General features: G+C 40.4%; 1 protein-coding gene across 18 annotated transcripts in view; it reads left to right on the plus strand.

Moving 5' to 3' along the window:
• TNIK (TRAF2 and NCK interacting kinase) overlaps positions 1-23600 on the plus strand; it is a 367731-nt gene that overhangs the window by 332890 nt on the left and 11241 nt on the right. For 15 of the 18 annotated variants that reach the window (XM_077487975.1, XM_077487979.1, XM_077487977.1 and 12 more), the window contains 6 exons: positions 9106-9270; positions 10655-10787; positions 15917-16087; positions 19146-19289; positions 20125-20259; positions 21247-21347. In XM_077487975.1, the coding sequence (XP_077344101.1) occupies positions 9106-9270; positions 10655-10787; positions 15917-16087; positions 19146-19289; positions 20125-20259; positions 21247-21347 (849 nt within the window). Of the gene's footprint in view, positions 1-9105; positions 9271-10654; positions 10788-15916; positions 16088-19145; positions 19290-20124; positions 20260-21246; positions 21348-23600 lie in introns of those variants that run through there. The other 3 variants (XM_077487978.1, XM_077487985.1, XM_077487992.1) reach the window with 3 other exon arrangements.

Below are 23600 nucleotides of genomic sequence, written 5' to 3' on the forward strand. Positions count from 1 at the left end.
AGGACTACATCTATTCCATACGGAGGATGTTTAGGCTTCTAAATGGATTTCTTTCTTTCTTCTTTCATTCAAAGAAAAACTCTACTGTGAGAATTATTTAGGTTACAATTTGATTAGCTAGCTTTTTTTAAAGCGGCAACAATAACCTGTGTATTTTATGTGGGATGGTGCATGTAGGAAGTGAGGTTATGTAGCTTAGCAGTTAAGATTTCACAATCTCATATGAACATTTATGAAATATAATTTCTGGGTCCCCGTTCTAAAACCAGTCCTCTTGAACCATATTAACCACTTTACGACCGGCGCACAACGATGTACGTCCATTTTTTGAAGAGGTATATCTCGGTAACCGCAGCTGCTGCTGCCACAACCGGGATATCCATCTCTTCAGGCTCCAGTCGTGTGTATGATAATGGTTGTCTCTGTGGCGGGTACACCGCGAGATCACCATTGTCGGCGGTGGGAGAGGTGCCACCCGACTCTCTTGCACACCCTCCGCCACTTACCGGAGCCGCTGTTAGCAGCGGAGGCGATCAGGTCCTGCACACTGCTGGGTATGGAGACGAGTGAGGCTAAGATGGCCCCCCCACTCGTCTCTATACCATAGGAGGGCGGAAGCGATGTTCAAAACGTCACTTCCGCCCATACCTCTTAAAGGAACATTTTTCAATGTCATTTTTTTCAAATGACATTTTTTTTTATTGCATTTAAGTCCAAATATGAGATCTGAGGACTTTTTGACCCCAGATCTCATATTTAAGAGGACCTGTCATGCTTTTTTCTATTACAAGGGATGTTTACATTCCTTGTAATAGGAATAAAAGTGATCCATTTTTATTTATTTTTTTTAAACAGTGTAAAAATAAATAAAATCCAAGTAAAATAAATAAGAATTTTTTTTTATTTTAAACATCCCATCCCGACAAGCTCGCACACAGAAGCGAACGCATACGTTAGTAGCGCCCACATATGAAAATGGTAGTTCAACTACACATGTGGGATATCGCCGCGATCGGTAGAGCGAGAGCAATAATTCTAGCCCTAGACTCCCTCTGTAACGCAAAACATGCAACCTGTATAATTGTTTAAATGTCGCTTATGGAGATTTTTAAGGGTAAAAGTTTGACGCCATTCCATGAGCAGGCGCAATTTTGAAGCGTGACTTGTTGGGTATCAATTTACTTGGCATAACAACATTATCTTTCACAATATAAAAAAAAATTGGGCTAATTTTACTGTTGTCTTATTTTTTTATTCAAAAAAGTGAATTTTTTCCAAAAAAAGTGCGCTTGTAAGACTGCTGTGCAAATACGGTGTGAAAAAAAGTATTGCAATGACCGTCATTTTATTCTCTAGGGTGTTAGAAAAAAATATATATAATGTTTGGGGGTTCTAAGTAATTTTCTAGCAAAAAAAAAAACAGTTTTAAACATGTAAACACCGATTCTGAAAAAGAGGCCGGTCCGCAAGTGGTTAAACCGATTTGAAGAACACATTCTTGCATAAAATCTCTTGGACTTAATCAGTGGAGAAGCGCCCATAGAACGAAGCTAAAGTGTTACCTATATCAACCAGTCATATCACTGAAAGTCAAGTCACTGCTCATTGCCATATTGAGGAATCTGTGTGTCCAATGTCCGATTACTTTTGGTGGACATTCTCTTTATACACACCTAGGAACAATTGCAGTAGTTAATTATGTAGGCTTTGGTTTTAAGGTTTGGGACTATAGAACAGTGGGGTGTTTTACTATTAATATTGATAAAAGCAATATAAGCTTAGAAGAGGGCCTCTTGAGTTATGAACACAAGCAACATACAGTGCCTTGCAAAAGTGTTCACCCCCTTGGCTTTTTACCTATTTTGCTACATTACACCCTTTTGTTCAATTTTTTTTTTAATCTGAATTATATGTGATGGATCAGAACACAATAGTCTAAGATGGTGAAGTAAAATTAGAAAAAAATACATAAACTATTTTTTACAAATAAAAACAGATAATTGGCATGTGCATATTTATTCACCCCCTTTTGTTATGAAGTCCATAAAAAGCTCTGGTGCAACCAATTACCATCACAAGACGCATAATTAATGAAATGATGTCCACCTGTGTGCAATCTAAGTGTCACATGATCTTTCATTACATATACACACCTTTTTGAAAGGCCCCAGAGGCTGCAACACCTAAGCAAGAGGCACCACTAACCAAACACTGCCATGAAGACCAAGGAACTCTCTAAACAAGTAAGGGACAATGTTGTTGAGAAGCACAAGTCAGGGTTAGGTTATATCCAAATCTTTGATGATCCCTAGGAGCACCATCAAATCTATCATAACCAAATGGAAAGAATATGGCACAACAGCAAACATGCCAAGAGATGGCTGCACACCAAAACCCATGGACCGGGCAAGGAGGGCATTAATCAGAGAGGCAGCACAGAGACCTAAGGTAACTCTGGAGGAGCTGCAGAGTTCCACAGCAGAAACTGTAGTATCTGTACATAAGACGACAATAAGCCGTACGCTCCACAGAGTTGGGCTTTATGGCAGAGTGGCCAGAAGAAAGCCATTACTTTCAGCAAAAAGATTGGCTCATTTTGAGTTTGTAAAAAGGCATGTGGAAGACTCCCAAAATGTCTGGAGGAAGGTGCTTTGGTCTGATGAGACTAAAATGTAACTTTTTGGTCATCAAAGAAAACGCTATGTCTGGCGCAAACCCATCACATCACCCAAAGAACACCATCCCCCTCAGTGAAACATGGTGGTGGCAGCATCATTCTGTGGGGATGTTTTTCAGCAGTCGGGACTGGGAAACTGGTCAGGGTTGAGGGAAAGATGGATGGTGCTAAATACAGGGATATTCTTGAGCAAAACCTGTACCACTCTGTGTGTGTTTTGAGGCTAGGATGGAAGTTCACCTTCCAGCAGGACAATGACCCCAAGCACACTGCTAAAGCAACACTTGAGTGGTTTAAGGGGAAACATTTAAATGTGTTGGGATGGCCTATTCAAAGCCCAGACCTCAATCCAATAGAAAATCCGTGGTCAGACTTAAAGATTGCTGTTCACAAGCGCAAACCATCCAACTTGAAGGAGCTGGAGCAGTTATGCAAGGAGGAATGGGCAAAAAATGTAGCAAGCTCATAGAGACTTATCCAAAGCGACTTGGAGCTGTGATAGCAGCAAAAGGTGGCTTTAAAAAGTATTGACTTTAGGGGGGTGAATAGTTATGCACTTTGACTTTTTCTGTTATTTTGTCCTATTTGTTGTTTGCTTCACAATAAAACTAAAAAATAAAAAATAAAAATCTTCAAAGTTGTGGGCATGTTCTGTAAATTAAATGATGCAAATCCTCAAACAATCCATGTTAATTCCAGGTTGTGAAGCAACAAAACACGAAAAATGCCAAGGGGGGGGAGAGGGGGTGAATACTTTTGCAATGTATATACTGAAAAAAAAATTATACCTGATACTCAAATTAAAAATCTTTATAAGAGAGGAAGTGTAAAAATGTCAGATAAACATTGAGATTCTTATCGTGCTTCTTTTATTGATTTGGGCTATCGTGGATCACTGCAGATTAGCTAGGATGTCTGAGTAAAAAACATCCTAGCATTCCCCCAGAACATTGATTTTAAGTCTGGTTGTCTTGCATCCAGCATTCAGAATCTTCCCCAATAAATCACTTCCTGTTTTTTTTACAAATGCAGAGCAAGTCCTAAGAGTTTCTTGCCAAACTAGCAAAATGACTGCTGAGAAATGTATAATAAATATTTTATTTTATTCGGGCTATGCTTCACTACACTACATATGCACATGCGGCAGCTGAGGGGGAACAGTGATTCATGCTCAGGTTTTCATTAAATAAATGTCAATCCTGCCAGTGCATGCAGGAAGAGATTCATGCAGAGCTGACATCAAAGATCATTTAATTCTTGCTCGATCCATAATTCTACCTGGGAAGCTTAGTATATGGATGGTTTCAATTATTATGCATATTGGAGATTGGAAGAAAACTGAAAATTACATTTGCTCTTACTTTCCTATTAAAATTGAAGTTTTAATATTAGTTGTGATGGAAGTGCATAAAAAGTCATGTTTTATAGTGGAACCAATCTTATAGGTTTTTAGCGTACCAATTGTCCATAGTTGTAATACGAGTATTCTCAGAGCACTGGGCATTGCCTCTAAATGGAACCCTAAAAGGATCCATCTGAAGAAATAGAGGGTTGAGAACAAATCAGTGTTCTGATTCTTCTCTTGGGGGTGTACATTTCAGCTTGAGCTATTGATCTTTGTACATGGGTTTTTACAACAAAGGAGTAATGGTCATACTGCAAAACATTTGATAAGGTGCATGAAGCTTATGCTGCTAATCAAAGAATACATAATTGTATATAATATTTCACATTTACATAGCTTAAAAAGAAAATTATACATATTTTTTTTAAATGTTATATATTAAATTATTAACTAGAGGGTTCTCTCGCTGCATTTTCCAGTGAGTCAGACTTCCAGCTCCTAGACTTCCCTTATGAGAAGCATTGCAATGCACAACCATTGTGTAGCACTGCAAAGCAGATAGTGTTTCTGTAGTAATCAAATTATATACAAAAAACAAGGTCTTTACATTAAAGTGGACCTTGCAGTAAACAAAATTGTCCACGTAATATAGAAGGGCCCTTTCCCCCATAATAAATAGTAGCAAAAAAAAAAAAAAGAGAGAAAACTGTAGGGAACTGGGTCACTCTCCTCCCTCTGATCAGACTGCAGCTTCACCATTAACTCCTGGGATAAATTGTCACAGAAGAAAATCTAAAGATATTATCTATTGAGGAGCCATCTAGTGGTCAATTGAAAAAACTGTGACCAAAATAAAATCAAAAAAAAAAAAAGTTAAATAATCCAAATTTAAAAATCAAAGTGTGAATTTCAAAAATGTGAATGTAAAAATAACTATAAGAAATAATGATATAAACATGAGGAAAAAATATGTGCTAACAAAATACATAAAAATATTGATAAAAGTAAACAGATGTTCTTTAACAAAATATAGTATATAGTATAGTAGTATAGTGAATGACATCCCATGAGTAATAGAAGGACCACAGCCCAAATATAAAAAAAGGAAAAAAAATGTTGGTATTATAGGTATAGGGCCTCATGTACACTGCTGCTGGTAAATGGATGTTTAGGAGCAGTTGGACATTTTTTTTTAGCTGCCCCTGACCTCTTCTCTATGTTTTCTTATCAGTACATGTACACAGAGTCGTTTATAGTTCCTTCTAGGCAGTTGAATTTAGAAGCATTTTTTGGAATGCAAAAAAATGGGCTCAGACGGATGTTCAGAGGCAATTGAAATGCCAAATGCCTGTAATAGCTTGTAAACGCGGTAACTTGTTTCATTTTTCTTTTTTTTTACAAATGCTTCTAGACACAAATGCAGCTAAATGCGACTAAACGCACCATTAAAATGTGGCTAAATGGACCATTTTTAGATTCCAGTTTTTAGCTGTCAAGTTAAATCGTTCAGGAGAGGTTAAACAACGTCCAGTGTACTTGAAGCCTAAATAAACCGAAGAGAGTGTGAAGATGTCTGACACAAAACAGGACATGGTGACGGGGGCCTGATGCTAAATTGGGGCAAATTGTGGCATAGAGTTAGGCACCGGGTGAACAGGAGTCACCCAAACCCCGAGATAGGGGAAGCCAAGAATAGGGTCACCCCCAGTGGGGATTACAGGGACCCCAGTTGCCAGGTGCTCTGGGCATCTGTACAGCCAAGCTGAAAGAAAACCCCAATCTCAGCCACTGGTGTTTTTTTTTTATCATAGAGATTTGCTGAATGTGTGACAAATGTTGAAAAAGTATGTAAGTTTAGGGTAACTCAAAATCACTTTAAGCATAATGCATAAGTGTATTCTTGTGAAATTTGTGATTCTGCCGTTGATTTTTTTTTGGGGGGGGGGAGTCCTGATAAATTATGCAGGCTTTGCTTTTTACTGTCAGGTTCGCTTTGAAATGATCACCTTCTGATGCATACAGTACTTTAAAAAAAATGCAATTTTAAGTCTGCAACTGTGCTTTAAAGAAAACAAAGATGTAATATTGCAGATGTAATATTGCAGCTTGCCAGTCCTTAAATGTTGAGGCTACATTATGTATTTTTTTCTTTTAGGCTAAGAACATTTCAGAGTAGAAGGAAACTGAGAACAGGGTGCAATGACCCAGTGTGTTAACATGGATAATACATAAAATACACTCACAAGAAGTCAAAATTTCATCAGGGGCCAACAGCAGAAGGTGACATCCAGCAACCCTCCTTGACCAGCAGCACGGTTGTGTTTGCACAAGGGACTGCATCCTGCATTTCTGCTGAATGTGAAATGGCTCCCAGGCAACATCACTTTATATATAAAGAAGAAAGGATAGGGCACTGACCTTGTGCATTACCAAAGATAAAATGTATTAAAAACTATAACAGCAGTAGTCATACTCACAAACAAACATGTTAAAAAGGCTTGTCAGTTCACCAGCTAATGGAACTGTGTCTCTAGACACCTGCAACCTGGACCAGGTATTGAAGGGGACCAGATGTCTTCGCAAACGGCTAATGCGTTTCAAGGGAGGACCCTCTTCCTCAGAGCCAAAGCTGTGAACAATTGGCCCCCTCTGGTTACATATATATATATATATATATATATATATATATATATATATATATATATATATATATATGCAAACACCCACCAGATCCTACCATGCCCATCTGAGTGGACACCACCCACTAAGTGGATCAATCGGAAGTGTATGCTATTATCCAACATCCTATATCCCTCCCCTGCCAGCATGGAAGTGTCCCTAGCCCATAACCAGAGGGGGCCAGTTGTTCACCACTTTGGCTCTGAGGACGAGGGTCCTCCCTCAAAATCCATTAGCCATTTGCGATGCCATCTGGTCCCTTTCAATACCCGGTCCAGGTTGCAGGTGTCTAGAGACATGGTTCCATTTGCTGGTGTACTGCCAAGCCTTTTTAACACATTTGTTTGTGTGTATGACTACTGCTGTTATTGTTTTTAATAGATTTTATCTTTGGTAATGCACAAGGCCGGTGCGCCCTCCTTTCTTCTTTATACGTTTCAGTTCTAAGGATACCCATTGTTCTGAGGAGGGTAGCAAGACCACTGGCATTCCACCTTTTATCCAAAGGATTGGTTGCACCACCTACTTATAGACTAAGCCCCCAAGCACAGGAGATTGTGTTGTGTTGTTAGCATCACTTTATACACATGATTGCTGAATGGCATCTTCTGCTGCAGGCCCCTAATGGACGCATTCAATTGTGACTTCTTGTGAATATATTTTATGTATTGCCAACTTTTTTTATCCGTGTTAATGCATCAGGTCATTATGCCCTGTTGTTATTTTCCTTTTACACAGTTTTACTTTTGTCTGTTTTCTGCACGACCTGCATGTCAAGAACTAGATTGTACCTATAATATTGCTTTACAAATCTCCCTGAGGATATTAGTCGAGCTTGAGTCAGTTTTTATTTTATTTTTTTATGCGTTAAGAATATTTTAAGCAAAAAAATACCTGTTTATTTGTGTCCTGAGCATCGCCTCGGACCTTAATAGAAAGCACAAACAAGCATATTTTTCCTCTGTAAACTACCAATCCTGTTAGCCCCTATGTAATCGCAATGAACAAAGACAGACATATTTAATGTCCATCCTGGATGGAAGCCATGGGGGCCCCCATAGATACAGTGAAGTGAGTGAGCTTGGCCACCCAGGGACAGGAACTGTGTTATTCGTAGCATTACCGTGTTAAAATTGAAGGCTATAACAGAAAACAAATAAAGCCACCACATCCTAAGGACTTGTAAGCTGTAGTATATTTAGGCCTCATACACACAGACATTTTAACAGTGGCTTTTTTGATCTTTTTTTGCTGCTTAAGAATGCCACTCCATGTTATTCAATTAGCTTATACACACCATGGCGTTTGGGAGCTGTAACAGGCATGGTCGTTTTCAAGCTCCAAAAAAATCCAAAGACCAGCACATTCTGAGGCTCCAGCGCTAGAGCTGTTTTGAAGCTGACACCGAAAAAAGCTCAAAAACGCGCATTAGCGATATACTGACTTTTTTAGGGTCAGCATTTTTAAGCTGTAAAAATGTTTATGTGGGTAATTTGGGAGAGGAAAATAGCAGAGGGATTTATAGCATTAACGCTTATAAACTATGTTAAATGTGTATTGATACCAAATCAGAATGCTAATAAAATCAGTGTTTTTAACGCTGCTTTTTTTCCAGGCGTTGTTACTAGCTTTACAGCCCGTTTTTTAAAACATCAGTGTGTATGAGGTCTAAATGTTTGTTTTTGCATTAAGCAGCCAGGATACTATCATTTTTAGAAAGCGGTCAATCTATATATTTCTTCTGGCACAAGTTCCCATTAGTGGTATGCCGTTTTAGTTTTATTAAACATTTGTATACATAGCAAACCGTATGCAAATATTTGGTTTACTAGAAGATGAACACTGGGAGGTTGATTTACTAAAGGAAAATATACTATGCACTGCAAATGCACTTTAAGTGCATTTGCTGTGGATCTGAGGGGAAGCTCTGCTGGTTTCTATAATCCAATCATATACAAACAAAAAAGGTGTTGTTTTTTTTTTCCGTGCATGTATTCTTTGCAAAGTGAAGTTTTACCTCATTTACGAAGCTCTGGAGCAAGTGCTTTTGCAGCGCACAGTTTATTTGCCTTTAGTAAATCGCCCCCTATGTCTTGAAATAATTGCAAAGGAAGTATAAATGCTATTGTGAAGGAGATGTGGAAAAGATGCCTTTTTGTTGGGCAGGTTTGAATATTGGGTACCTTTCTGGTGGGGCGTACAGGCAATATAGCTTTGGATATACAAAGATTGTAAAGCAGTACATTACTAAATTGCTTAGCCTTCTGGATAATGCAGCTTGTCTATATGTCTGTGTTTCTGAACTCTGCTACTGTTTTATATGCACGTTACTATACAGACATCTAACTGCCAATTAAGCTCTTGTAATGGAGTTGTCCATGTACTTTCCTTTGTGTGTCCGCAGACATCTGGAGATAAAAAACGCTCAGGCCATGCAGAAAGTAATGGTTTTGCCGGCCACATAAATCTTCCTGACTTAGTCCAGCAGAGCCACTCCCCGGTGGGTACTCCAACCGAGCCTATAGGGAGAGGTTCACCGCATGCACAGGAAGTGGAGACTGGGACTGAAGTAGGTGGTGGCAGTACCAAACTAATACTTCCGCTTACTGGATAACTGGTTACTAGTACTGACCGTGGTGCTACTTTATTTCTCTTCTCTTTATCTTTCCTTCGCTAACTCTGTTTTAGCACTGCAGATGCATGCATGTTAAATTGTTTGCTGGTGAAGGGAGGATGTGTCTTTATAACTGCTTTTGGTACCCCAAAATTAAGCAAATTCTGTTCTTCTCAGGGCATGCTGTAGGGCCCTCCTTAATGCACCATTTGTTATTTGGCATAGCTGTATTCCAGAACAAAAAAAATTGATGTGTGTGTATATATAAGGGGATGCAGTGAGCTATAGAAATACATCAACACAGCTAGTAATTAGTATAGTTTTGATACAAAAATAGTTTAGATTTTAATGTTGAATTTACATTGCATTCTTTTTTTGTGATGCAGCTTATGAATGCCAAAAAAGTGTCAAGGATCCTAAAAAAAAATTTGTGGTCGCACTTTGCTTACTTTTTCCTAAAGTAGTTGATCTGTGGAATAAATGCATTAGTACACAGCACCTAGTGAGAGAGAGTAGTATCAAATCCTGATAGAATTTTTAATCTTGTGTGTCTGCTGCATGCTGGTACCGGGGTAGTGAGATTGAATCTACTTCACTCTTGTCTATATTCACGTCGCACACATTCCTGGATGACTAGGCTCATCTGTAGCTGGTGCTGTAGCGACAACAATCTGCACACTCGATATCACAGATCAATACACATACTTCTCAGCACGCCATGGATCTTCAAATGCAGTCCAAAGTTTTTATTGCAGAGAGATCACATCACAAAAGAACAAGTGCAATGTTTCAGAGCCACGTAGGACCCCTTCGTCGGGCATGTGACTACATTCCTGACGAAGGGGTTCTGCGCAGCTCCAAAACATTGCACTTGTTTTTGTGATGTGATCTCTCTGTAATAAAAGCTTTGTACTGCATTTGAAGATCCAAGGTGTGCTGGCGAGTATGTGCATCGAATCCCTTCACTTCACTGGTGTGATGTCGCTAATGCAAAACCAGCATTCAACTGACTTTTGCATGACCAGATTTAAATTTCCTCCTCCCTGAGCAGAGTGAGGCATGGAGAGTCACTAAACTCTGGACTTTAGGTGTTGTGTACTTCTAGGATTAAGTAATTACTTGTAATGCATGTTTATTATTGATATAATTATGATTACTTTTTAAACAAATATAATTCTATACAGTATTTTTACCATAAGAATGAGATTAACATTAATAATGCTACTTACTGTTACATTAATATCATTAACTTATTGTAAAATGTTTGTTTATAATTCACATGTTTGATTTTAATTTTTTTTTTTTATTATTATGTTTTGCCTCTTTTTAACCATTATAGTATGGTGTAGGAAGTACAACAAAAGCCTCTTTTACACCATTTGTTGATACAAGAGTTTTCCAGACATCACCCACTGATAACGATGATGAAGAAGATGAAGATGATGATGATGATGAAGAGTCGTCGGCAACAGGTATTGAGTTGATATGGTTTGTACGTGAACACTTTATTGCTCTTATGGTAGTGTACAGATAGGTGTATAGGTGATTTATTTCAGTTTATAATGTAAGTGTAAGGGTTTTATCCAGTACCATAGTGCTAAGAGCAGTGCTGTGTGGTCACCCATAGCAGTCAATAACAGATCAACTAGCAATATACCAATTTTCAACTGGTAAAGCTTATATATGTATTAGCTATGGACTACAACACAGTACTTCTACTTCTGTTAGTATAGTCCATATAATGCTAGGAAGAATTAACACAACGGCTGCTTCCTTTACTAATAAAATTAATTCATTAGAAAATATTAAATCCACCAAAGTAATACATTATATGTGTCATTTGGTCACATAATGTTCAGATTCACTAATTAATATTTTCTTTATTATGCATTTCCTCTATGCCAGGCTTGAACTGGACCAGATTTCTTATATAAAGTATTTTCTTTATTAATTTTCTAAATGGATGCAATGGCGAATGGTGGACCTCAAGCATGATGAGGTTTCTGGCAAAGCATAGAAGCATTGTTGGGTTACACTCATAGTAATGTTTCTGTTTAGAACTGCTTGAGGCTAATCTACACATCTATAAATTTTTCGCTTTCAGAAATGGTCAGTTCACATATGGCTGTTAGCCTGATAATACACGTTCAGTTTTATTGGAATGATCTCATTGTTATCGTAAATAAGCCATGTCTTACAACAGGGTACATTTTCCCGGGACCACTCTTGCTTTTACAGACAAAGGCTGGATCTTAGTGGATGTCAGAACCTCCTCCAGTACTGACTCATTAAAAAAAATAATTACTTTAGATTCTTTACTTTAGATTACTTTAGTTATTTTAAGCAAAGCAAACATCAAAGCCATACAAGAAAATTATAGAATTGACAAACCACCATGCTTGCCATCACTGCATTTTTCCCTTAATCATCTAGTCAAAGGTGATGCTAATATATTTTGGGCTGCCCAATACTGATATCCCATTGAAAAACAATTAGAGATCTCTTAATGAACAATTTAGTTTGATATCTTTAAGTAAGTTGGCTAAAACTGAATGTCCCATTCAAAGTATCCACGTTTCTTTTTTTTTTTTATGTATGTGCCTGCCTTTATTTCATTTTTTGATAAGGCTCCATGCACACTGAAGCTCAAAAAATCTTTTTCTGGACGCCAGATTGCTGGCAGAAAACGCTGGTTGAAAAATGTGCTTTTAACATCGTTTTGTTCTAGCGTTTATTAGCGTTATAGTTTATGAGCATGTTCAATAAAAATACACAGAGAACACTCCAAAAATCCCACAGTGCATTCCAAACTCCCACAATGCATTGAAAAAATAGAATGCCAAACACTAATTAACGCGTGTTTATGAACGTTTATAAGCGTTCATGAGCGTTTGTCGTTTTTTTGCGGTGAAAAACTTCACTTTGAGCGCAAATTTCTGGCGTTCAGAAAAAAGCCCATAAACTCCACTGCTCATTAAAGCTAAAAAACGTCCATGTGTGCATGGACACATAGGCTAACATAGAGTGGAGTTTATGGGCGTTTAAAAGAAACGCCCAAACTCTAATAAACTGCAGTTTATGAGCTCCGGTGTGCATGGAGCCTTAGGCCGCGTACACACGGGCGGACTGTTCGCCCAACCTTGTCCGCTGAACAGTGTTTGGGCGGACAGTCCGCTCGTGTGTGGGCTTTCAGCGGACAGTTTCAGCGGACAGTTGGACGGACAAAGTCTTTCGGAAATTCCGAAAAACTGTCCGCTGAAACTGTGTTTGAGCGAACAGTCCGCCCGTGTGTGGGCCTGTCCGCTGTACTTTCGAAATGAGCGGACTGTTCCCGCTCGGAAAGTCCGCCCATTTCGAGCGCGTGTACAGGTAGGCGGGGCCCGCGAAGGAGACGTCGCGGGCTCCGCCGCCTGGAATGGGCTTAAAGGGGAACCCCAACGCCGAAAAAAATCGGCGTGGGGGTTCCCCCAAAGTCCACACCAGACCCTTGTCCGAGCACGCTACCCGGCCGGCCAGGAAAGGGGGGCGAGCGAGCGCGCCCCCCCTCCTGAGCCGTACCAGGCCGCGTGCCCTCAACATGGGGGGGTGCCTTGGGGAAGGGGGGGCCGCGCGGCCCCTCCACCCCAAAGCACCTTGTCCCCATGTTGATGAGGACAAGGGCCTCTTCCCGACAACCCTGGCCGTTGGTTGTCGGGGTCTGCGGGCGGGGGGCTTATCGGAATCCGGGAGCCCCCTTTAAGAAGGGGGCCCCCGGATACCGGCCCCCCACCCTATGTGAATGAGTATGGGGTACAATGTACCCCTACCCATTCACCTGTGAAATAAAGTACAAAAAAAAACACAACACAGGGAAAAAATATTTTATTGCACAGCTCCGGGGGGTCTTCCGTCTTCGGGGGTCTTCTCGCCGGACTCCTCCGCTATCTGTGTGTAGCTCTTTTACTAGCGGAGGAGTCCGGCTTTCTTCCTCCCCGCCGCCGGCCTCTTCTCCCGACTTCGGGGGTCTTGTCCCCCTCTTCGGTTCTTCTGCCGGGCCACCGCGCCTTCTTGTAGCTCTTTTACAGGCGGTGGCCCGGTCTTCTGTCGCCGCTGTCGTCGCCGCCGCCGCCGCCTTCCGTTCTTGTTCTTCTTCTTGTTCTTCTTCTTCTTCTCCTGGAGATGTTGACTCGACGAGCTCTCCGGCCGGAATGCCAGGGCCGCGCTGTGCGGTCACTTATATAGTGACAATGGGGCGGTGTCACATGGTATATGTCACATGGGTTGGTCACATGGGTTGATGTCACATGGGGACTATGACATCGTAAGGGGGCGGGGTCACCATGTGACCAACCCATGTGACATATACCATGTGACACCGCCCCATTGTCACTATATAAGTGACCGCACAGCGCGGCCCTGGCATTCCGGCCGGAGAGCTCGTCGAGTCAACATCTCCAGGAGAAGAAGAAGAACAACAAGAACGGAAGACGGCGGCGGCGGCGACGACAGCGGCGACAGAAGACCGGGCCACCGCCTGTAAAAGAGCTACAAGAAGGCGCGGTGGCCCGGCAGAAGAACCGAAGGCGGCGACAGAAGAACGGAAGGCAGCGGCGACAGAAGACCGGGCCACCGCCTGTAAAAGAGCTACAAGAAGGCGCGGTGGCCCGGCAGAAGAACCGAAGAGGGGGACAAGACCCCCGAAGTCGGGAGAAGAGGCCGGCGGCGGGGAGGAAGAAAGCCGGACTCCTCCGCTAGTAAAAGAGCTACACACAGATAGCGGAGGAGTCCGGCGAGAAGACCCCCGAAGACGGAAGACCCCCCGGAGCTGTGCAATAAAATATTTTTTCCCTGTGTTGTGTTTTTTTTTGTACTTTATTTCACAGGTGAATGGGTAGGGGTACATTGTACCCCATACTCATTCACATAGGGTGGGGGGCCGGTATCCGGGGGCCCCCTTCTTAAAGGGGGCTCCCGGATTCCGATAAGCCCCCCGCCCGCAGACCCCGACAACCAACGGCCAGGGTTGTCGGGAAGAGGCCCTTGTCCTCATCAACATGGGGACAAGGTGCTTTGGGGTGGGGGGGCCGCGCGGCCCCCCCTTCCCCAAGGCACCCCCCCATGTTGAGGGCACGCGGCCTGGTACGGCTCAGGAGGGGGGGCGCGCTCGCTCGCCCCCCTTTCCTGGCCGGCCGGGTAGCGTGCTCGGACAAGGGTCTGGTGTGGACTTTGGGGGAACCCCCACGCCGATTTTTTTCGGCGTTGGGGTTCCCCTTTAAGCCCATTCCAGGCGGCGGAGCCCGCGACGTCTCCTTCGCGGGCCCCGCCTACCTGTACACGCGCTCGAAATGGGCGGATTTGCCTCCTCCTTACGTGGGCGAGTCCGTTCATTTCAAAAGTTGAGCGAACTGTTTGCCCAACCTTGTTCGTCAAACAGTCCGCTCGTGTGTGGGCAAGTCCGCTCATGCAAATTTTGAGCGGACTGTTTGCCGAAACTGTTTGACGAACAAGGTTGGGCAAACAGTCCGCGCGTGTGTACGCGGCCTTAGAGTTGGGAAATGTTAAAGTTGATCTCCAAGTTTTAGTTATTTTCTAAATATCGGTGCTCTGTCCAACTTGAATTTGTTCTGGGAGCGGGACAGGAAATCCACGTCCCACTGCCGGAACACAATGTCATATGCTGTAATGTATGTAACTAACGGCCACTGCATGTGTTAGTGAAGTAAATAGTTTGTTTGGACCAGCTTGGTCCAAACAAACATTTTAAACTTTAATGAAACTTGGAGATGAGCTTTAAAGCATCAATCAGGTTTGCATTGCTCAGTTAGAAACGTTCCCTGCACAGTTACCAGCTAGTCTGACACTGTCTAACCATTTTCTTAAAAAAAGAGGTTTAGTTGCACAAATCTGCAAATTCATGGTTTAGAAACTTGATGAAAGATTAGATTGTATTGCTTTCTGTGTCTAATCTGTCACTGACAACCCTTCCACCCATTTCTTGCATGGTTAGGAAGGGAAGGAAAAACTCTCCAATGTGGCAAACACTAAAAATCTGACATCAGTTTGAACTTTTCCCCACTCTGTCCAAAACATGTTAGAAAACGGTCAGATGTTAAATAACTGTACACAATAATCTGTTGCATCCATTTTCTTTCTTAACTTGATCTGTGTTCCAATCTTTCAGGTTACTTAGATTTTTTAATCACTATTAAATCCCCCAGATCTGCTGCTCAGTCAGCGAACTTCTGGAATTAAAGCACTGAATAAATATTATTGTGTAAAACGAAGCAGCACCAGTTGTCATTCTTCCCAGCTGAAGGATATTAGGCCATTTTGATTTATTTATTTTATTTTAAAGCTGCGCTTGAAGTTTTATTTCTTTACCTCCTTTCCCCTCTGAATGAGAATGTCTAATCATGAGTGGGTTAGCAGAGGCCTCATCAGCTATTGCTAAACTACATGCTTATCTGACAGAGGACTGTGGGAGATGTAGTTCAGCAACATCTGCAGCCCTCGAAGCAGTCCACCCCATGTATGAAATGTGAAATGCTGCGATTTGTCACAGAACACGCATGCTCCATTTTCTTATTCTTTTTTTGCTGAATGAAGAGAGTGTTTTTTTTAGCCCTGTTTACTAGCGAGCTGCTTAGACAAGAACAAGCCAAGCTGAATGAGGCCAGAAAAATATCAGTGGTAAACGTGAACCCTACCAATATTCGTCCTCACAGCGATACTCCAGAGATCCGGAAATACAAGAAACGCTTTAATTCTGAGATACTTTGTGCAGCATTATGGGGTAAGTCGCATTTTATTTTGCGGAAAAATTGATTTTTGCTGCATTTTTCCTTTTTGAAATGTTTAGCCTAATCCCCTATTAATTTGTATGCATGTTTCCGTTTATATATAGGCGACACAATAGATTTTCTGGTTTGGTGTGGGAAATTTTTCATGAACCACAATACTTTGTAAGTCACTGACCTAGAACAAGTATTCAAATTAGAAAGGATACCACATGTTAGAACTCACAATCTATATACGTGTTTTGGGGAATGACAAATTATTCAAGCTTGCATTTACATGAAATCCAGGTAGTTAGCATTTTTTAAAGTTACCGAAGCTTCAAAGAAAGATGTAGGCTGCCATTTGAAACTGCTAGCTTCTTGGCTGTGTCTGGCTTCAATACGTCTTAAGTACAGACTCATGAAAAGCAAATTAAAATTGGTTGAAAAGTAAAATGTTAGATATTCAAAGGTCTACTTGTTCTGGGTCAATGGCTCTGACACGTTGAAGCCAAAGCATCAATTTAAAGCTGGGTATAAACAGATCGAAATTTGTCCAATTCAGCAGGGACTGACCTGAATTTCAGTTCATTTTTTGCAACCCCCACTTGACAGAAATCAATTGTTAGATCGACTTCTGTCAAACAGGAATGTTGGAAAACTTTTCTCAATTTGTAGATGCTGAAAGTGGAGAAATCTGCATAGGGAATACAATATCTCTACAGGGGAGGGGGATTCCTCCATCCACATCACTTGTGTGGATGGAGAAATCTGTTAGGTTTTTTTTTTGTTCAGCGAGCTGGCTGAAAACAAAAAAACTAACCGTTTATGCCCAGCATAACAGGCAGTCCACTAGCATTTTTAAAAGAGGGAGCCTGCACTGTCAGCTTACACATTTCTCATATTGTGGTGAAGATGAGGTGCACTGGACTATTAGGAGTATTGTGGTATGCACTTGATAGTTTGTGGCAGCTCTATGATACAAAGGACCTTATTGGGTTGGTCCTAGTGGAAACCTGTAGAGCATTTCAGGGAAGAAAGCATCACTCCACTGGTGAAGTCCAGAAACTTTTATGTTTATTCAAGAGAAAAATTCAACCAATTTGGGGGCTACAGGAAGCATACAATAGAAAATCTAGTCAGTGACAGATTCAGAAATACAATATTCGCCAATTAATGTTAACTACAGTATCAGTTTATTGTTTTAGAATACAAGTTGTAATTTTATCAGACATTCTTGGTGACACATCAATTATTCTAATTTATAATCCAATCTTTGTAAATTGACAACCTTCAAAGTAATATTTAAATAAAAAGCAAATAATCTAATATCACGATAATATAATAAAAAGTAATATAATAATGTGGTCAAAAATAGTAATAATTATAACATTAATAGCAATAATAATTCATTTAAACCTAAATACTGAAAACCTGATTAAAACATGATGGGGTAAAGATTTATTGCCAAACATATAAAATAATCTAGTAATCATTTGAAAGTTATTAGGGAAAAAATATATAGGGAAAACTTTTTGGGACAGTATTTCCCTGATGAAGATTCTAGATGAATTGAAACGTGTTGGATTTCAAATATTTCTCCTTTTGGTCATCTGTTGTGATGATCTATCATGATACCAATATGATTATGTATTTTTAATGTTTCTACACTTGTGTGGTTTGTAATGTATGTACAATAAACTTCATATTTTAAACCTTTTTGTTGTGTGTCATCAAAGTCCCAACCAAGTTACCCAAAAGTTTTTCTGATATGTATTAGGGATGGGGGCACTTTGCAATCGCATCAGACCTATTTGAAAAAATATATAGGGATTGATTTACTAAAACTGGAGAGTGCTAAATCTGGTGCAGCTCTGCATGGTAGCCAATCAGCTTCTAGCTTCAGCTTGTTCAATTAAGTTTTGACAATAAAACCTGGAAGTTGCACCAGATTTTGCACTCTTCAGTTTTAGTAAATCAACCCCATAGTTTGAAAAAAGGTTATTAAAAAGTTAACTGAAAGCTCAAAGACTAAGGTCTGAACTAAACTGGACAAGCAGCATAGCAGTCAATCTAAATGGGAATGGTAGTGAAATGTTAAATCCCAGCATATGTGCATCTATGTGGGAACACAAATAACGTATAGTACAGAAAATAGTGACCAGTGGTTGTCTATATATTTGATTAAAAGAAAGGAGGGAACAGAATGGAATTAATTAATAATAGTAGATAATCGAGAAACTAGATAAGCGCAGAAAGCCCTGTAGCCAGTCAGTGTGGGAGAAAAGGCAATATGCAGGTATGGAAACTTACTGCAGAATGCTGTGCTTGAGTGTTCTAGCGCAGGTTTGGCATCACTCGAACTAGGCTACATCAGGGCTTCAAATACAAATTTTTTTATTGTAAAATCATACTTGCCTAGGTGTATGCAGCATCGGTCCAATGCTGCATCTGTCTCCCCGCTGGCACTAACACTGAGAACTGAGCGATCAAACACCGCTGATTGCTCATTCTCAGGGCTTCCTGAGAAGAGAGCTGGTGACTGCTCTGCCCCCTTCTCGCTCACTGGAGCACTGGGCCCTGGAGGGGGCGGGAGCAACTCTCTCAGGCTCTCAGTGGCTCCCTAAGAGGCTGAGCCGGGTGCCAGTCCAGGCATGTGGGCCAATCCAGACTTCATTGTCATGATCTTGCCTGAGCCTGGACTGGCTCTGCGACATCAGCTGACAGAGCGCATGCGCTGGTGACATCACCGGCTACTACACAATTAAATATCTCCTAAATGTTGCACGCTTAGTACAGGTAAGCTTTTTTATAGGTCAACTGTAGGTAAAACACAAACAAATTGACTTTACTACCACTTTAATTGAGACAAGTATACACTATAGAAGCATATGCTTTGTTCATACTTCATGTCTGAGGTTTACAACCATTTTAAAAACTATAATCAAAGTTAATGTAAGCTGGCTAGCATGTGCTGACAACTAAGGCAAACTGATACATGGCATTTTAATTTATCATGAAAAATGTCAGTTTCACAAGCATTTGGTGCTAAAAATCTTTTTTTCCTGCACACAGGTGTAAACTTACTAGTGGGCACAGAGAATGGGCTAATGTTGTTGGACCGCAGTGGGCAAGGAAAGGTCTACAGCCTTATCAACAGGAGGAGGTTTCAGCAGATGGATGTTCTAGAGGGACTGAATGTCCTGGTTACCATATCAGGTGTGTTATTGACTTTTTTTCAGCCTTGTTGTGCTTCTGTATAAGAAACCCGTGGGATGTTGTGTCTGTGATCATACCACAAACCAAGAACAGATCTAGAGTCCCAACTCCCTTGCTTTCAAAGTTCTGGACAGTCTTTTGTTCCCTCACCCACCCACCATGCATGTTGTAATGATGCAAATAAGTCATTCACTGTAGATAATTTCATAGTCTGATGAGTGACTCAGAGATAGTATACATTTACTATACAGAATAAGAGCTTGAACACTGAAAGATTTTAAGTGACTAAAGTTGTACAGGAAAATGGCAAACAGTGTGAGTTACAGTTCAGCCTCCATGCTTTTTTATCACTAAATCATTTGGGTATTCTATTAGAGTTGTGCCTGGAAAGGTGTGAGAGTCAAACAAGCATGTGTGAGATAAAATAAAACATTGTAATGAAACAATGGCATTACCACTATTTTCAATAGATAGATCTGGTTAACTAATTACAAAATGTGCATATTGTATGGCATTTTATTCCTATAAAAACTTTGCATCAGTAAACAGTGCTGACTCATATAGTGTATATATATATATAATTTTTATTCATTTATATCACGCACACAACACCCAGAATAAGGAGTCTATATAGCATAACCATTTCACAGTTGTCTTCAGTACATGCACTAGCTGGCCTATTGCATTTATTGAATATATTGTACTTCTTTTGTACCGTTTAGGTCCTGTCCTTACATATCAGTATAGATATACACTAATTATATGTAAATTACAATAACATATCCTTTCGCAAATCTTTTTTTTTTCTCAAGACTTGTGTTATATGTCTCATTAGGGAAAAAGAACAAGCTAAGAGTTTATTACCTTTCCTGGCTGAGGAACCGGATATTGCACAATGATCCAGAGGTAGAGAAGAAGCAGGGCTGGATAACAGTAGGGGAATTGGAAGGCTGTGTGCATTATAAAGTTGGTGAGTTGTCTTTATTGTATTACAACAGAAATGCCATACACATGGGGAGTAGTCCTCAACAGCCATTTGGATATAGACTAATATTCCTATTTTTATTATAGTGGCCCAAAACCGCTCTTTTAACCAAAGCTTTTTTTTTTTCTACAATCCCCCATACTCTCCACTGCCCTATCCCTAACGTGAAATACTAAACTGTCAGAATTTACCAGTTGGTGACAGCTGTCTGTTATCACGGAATGGCTAGCTGTACCAGAATATCACTCTTATATCTTATATCTAATATCTAGGTGATCTGCCTAAGAAGTCGTGCTCCAGCATCAGTGGCTAAAGGGGCCTGGAGCTTCTGTTGGGTAGGGACTGGACAGTTTGGCAAATGAAAAATTAAGTGGGGGCGATTTTTAAAAAAAGCTTACATTTTAAGAATGGTTTAGCTCTGACTTAAACTGGAAATGGCAAATATATGATTGCATATAGTAAACCATAGTACCAAGATATTTACTCCACCCTGTCACTGAAAAACAAAATGACACAAAAATTCTCCTGTAAAAGACGACACTTCATAACTACCAGTCTGGACACATGTTTGTAAAATTCTCACTCTGGTGCTATGCAAATATGCCTGATACAGTAGTTGCATATAGATGCCAAGAGGAACCAAAGAATGTGGTAGAGGATGCAATATACCTGGAAATGTATTGGATGCAAAAGATTCTTGAAGCAGCTTTGTTTAGCAACAGAGCAAAGATTCATAAACGGGTGTCAGGATAGACAGGTATGAAGTGTCCTCGTTTAGAAGAACATTTTATTTATGCTGCTTTCAACAACAAGGTCAATTTAAAATAGTCTATATGGTCTATCAAGTTAAAGGAAACATGTTGTGATAGCACAGTATGGATAAAGGTATTCGCACATTTAATTTTTTAATATTCCTGCATTAAGATTCTATAATGATAAAGTCTGTATTTGTTTCACTCTTTTTTTTTCTAGTAAAATATGAAAGAATCAAATTCTTGGTTATTGCATTAAAGAGTTCTGTAGAGATTTATGCCTGGGCTCCAAAGCCGTACCATAAGTTTATGGCTTTTAAGGTATGTAGCATTTATTTATATTGTCATATGGAGGGCCCAAGATCACCAGCAAGCTGTTTGTAAAAGTAAATAGTCTTTATTGGTTTATCAAAACAGGCAAACACAAATGGCTTTCTTCAGCAAAAGTAAAATATACGGTTTACGGTCCTGGTATATGGAAAACCATACAACATATTTCACCACAAGTCTCTCAGTCCCACACTGGGTTTAGGTTTTAGGGTTACCAATTGTTTTTAAAAAACAGTTTCAGAGTTTCAAACCTTGTACACATGGGCCAGCTTTCTGTCCAATGGGCATGCTGGAAATCCATCATTTGACCAGTATCCGATCAGTGCTGCCAGATCAGGGTGTTCTGGCGGGGGGGGGGGGGGGTGTCAAGCCAAGGCACAGCAGGGGAAATCACGACACTAACATCACTTGTGTTAGTATGCCAATCTCAGTTTTTTTGTTTTTTTTTATCCCTCTGGGTTGAACGGAAAAAGAAACTGCTAGTATGTACCAGGCTTAAAGCCTCTTACACACAATTGGATTTTCCGCAGACAAAGCATCAGACTTTTGTCCGAAGAGCCAGTGCCAGGAACTTGTCTTGCATACAAACGGTACACAATTGTCAGCCAACAAACACAAATGTAGTGATGTACTACCTATGAAAATCCTATGTAGTACCTATTGGTTGCTTTAATTTCATTTTAATTGGCAGGCAGAGTCCCACCTGCTTTGGCTTTTTTTTCATTTATAGGTATTTTATAACGCCGTCCAACACAGCGTATTACACAACGAATAACATGAAACAAATATCAGGGTGCACACATAACCAAAAAGAAAAGATTCAGCACCATGAGTTCAGGGCCAAAAAGGTGTAGTTGTAAGCCAGTAATCTCCCCTGGGTTGACTGTACACTACCTAACAACTGAGAAACCGTGTCAACCCAGACACATATGACTTCCACAAAATACTCATCCAGGTGAGGTGTCAGAGCCTCTGCACTTTAAACATTGCTGAAACATAGTGTAGGTTTTTAATTTTAATATTAAAAAGATGGATAGATGCTACAATGGGAGCTGGTAGGGCAAAAGGGAAAATGGAAATGTTTAGAAAAAAGAGGGAGAAAACAAATAAGAGAGGAAGGAGTTTCAAACTTGTTTTGCAGCTGAGAGCTCAAGAGTCAGGCATTGCCATGGAGGCCGAAAACGAACGCCTGCCAACAGTCAGGAGGGTTGCTTTCAATCTTTTAACCCTTTTTCTGCCAGCCTCGTAAGTGTTACGGTGGAGCAGAACTGTTTGCAGCTGTCCATGGTCGCTTTAGCAAGCATAGACTTACGATAGAATGGTTCCCTTGACTTGGCTGAATAAACAAATAGCTATGATCTACAGCTGCTATCGCTGCATCTCAAAATATAATGAGAACAGGAACTTCCCATTTAAGTATGTTTTTTTTTTTTTTTTGGTATAGCAGTAGATCAAGCAAAATGTTGATGGTATTGATAAACTACTCCCAGCAAGCTGATCCCAGGAAAGAATTGTAGTGACTTTGATGCTATACACTAGATCGTCCCACCAGTAATCTATCACTTTTGGACATATTAAGAATAGCTGAAAGCTGTCAGGTGGGAATCACAATCCTTCATGCTAAGCTGTAAGGAGTATTTCTACAGCAGTGTAAAGTATATCTTCTGAAGAACGTGGATAAAATTAGGCAGCTTTAGGATGAGACCATCAAGGTTGTGAGCAGTATGAGGCACAGGTAGGTGATAGGCTGAAAATTAGCTTTTGGTTTTCACACACCCTATGCTTCTGTTCATGGCGTTTTTCACCACATGCAATTACCATGTATTTCCTGAACATGGAAGTTTTGTGTTTGGGAAAAATGTTGAAACATGCGTGTGCAGGTAAAAGCTGAGTATCTGCGCTTACCAGAGTACAGCTGGTCGCTTGTATGGCAGGCTTTACATGGCACCTACAACTCCCCAAGCACAGGGAAAATCCTGAAATTTTATCCTGGGCATATTTTCAGGCTCTCACCATCCATTTACATAATTAGATGAAGGTGGAATGTTTGTCCTATCATTACTATTTTGTTGTTCACCAAAAATGTTTCCCTTTTATTTTTAATTTTTAAAATCAAAGTATAGATGTAGGAACAAGTATAAAGCTATTTTCTGTACTTCAGGATTACAATTCAGATTCCATAGGTCTTTAAAAATCTAGCAGCAAAATAGCTGAGGTATGCAACAGCCTTGTTACAGCCGATGT

Source organism: Lithobates pipiens, unplaced genomic scaffold (genome assembly GCF_037356315.1).
Source record: "Lithobates pipiens isolate NorthernLeopardFrog02 unplaced genomic scaffold, aLitPip1_a1.2 Scaffold_18, whole genome shotgun sequence".
NCBI lineage: Eukaryota > Metazoa > Chordata > Amphibia > Anura > Ranidae > Lithobates > Lithobates pipiens.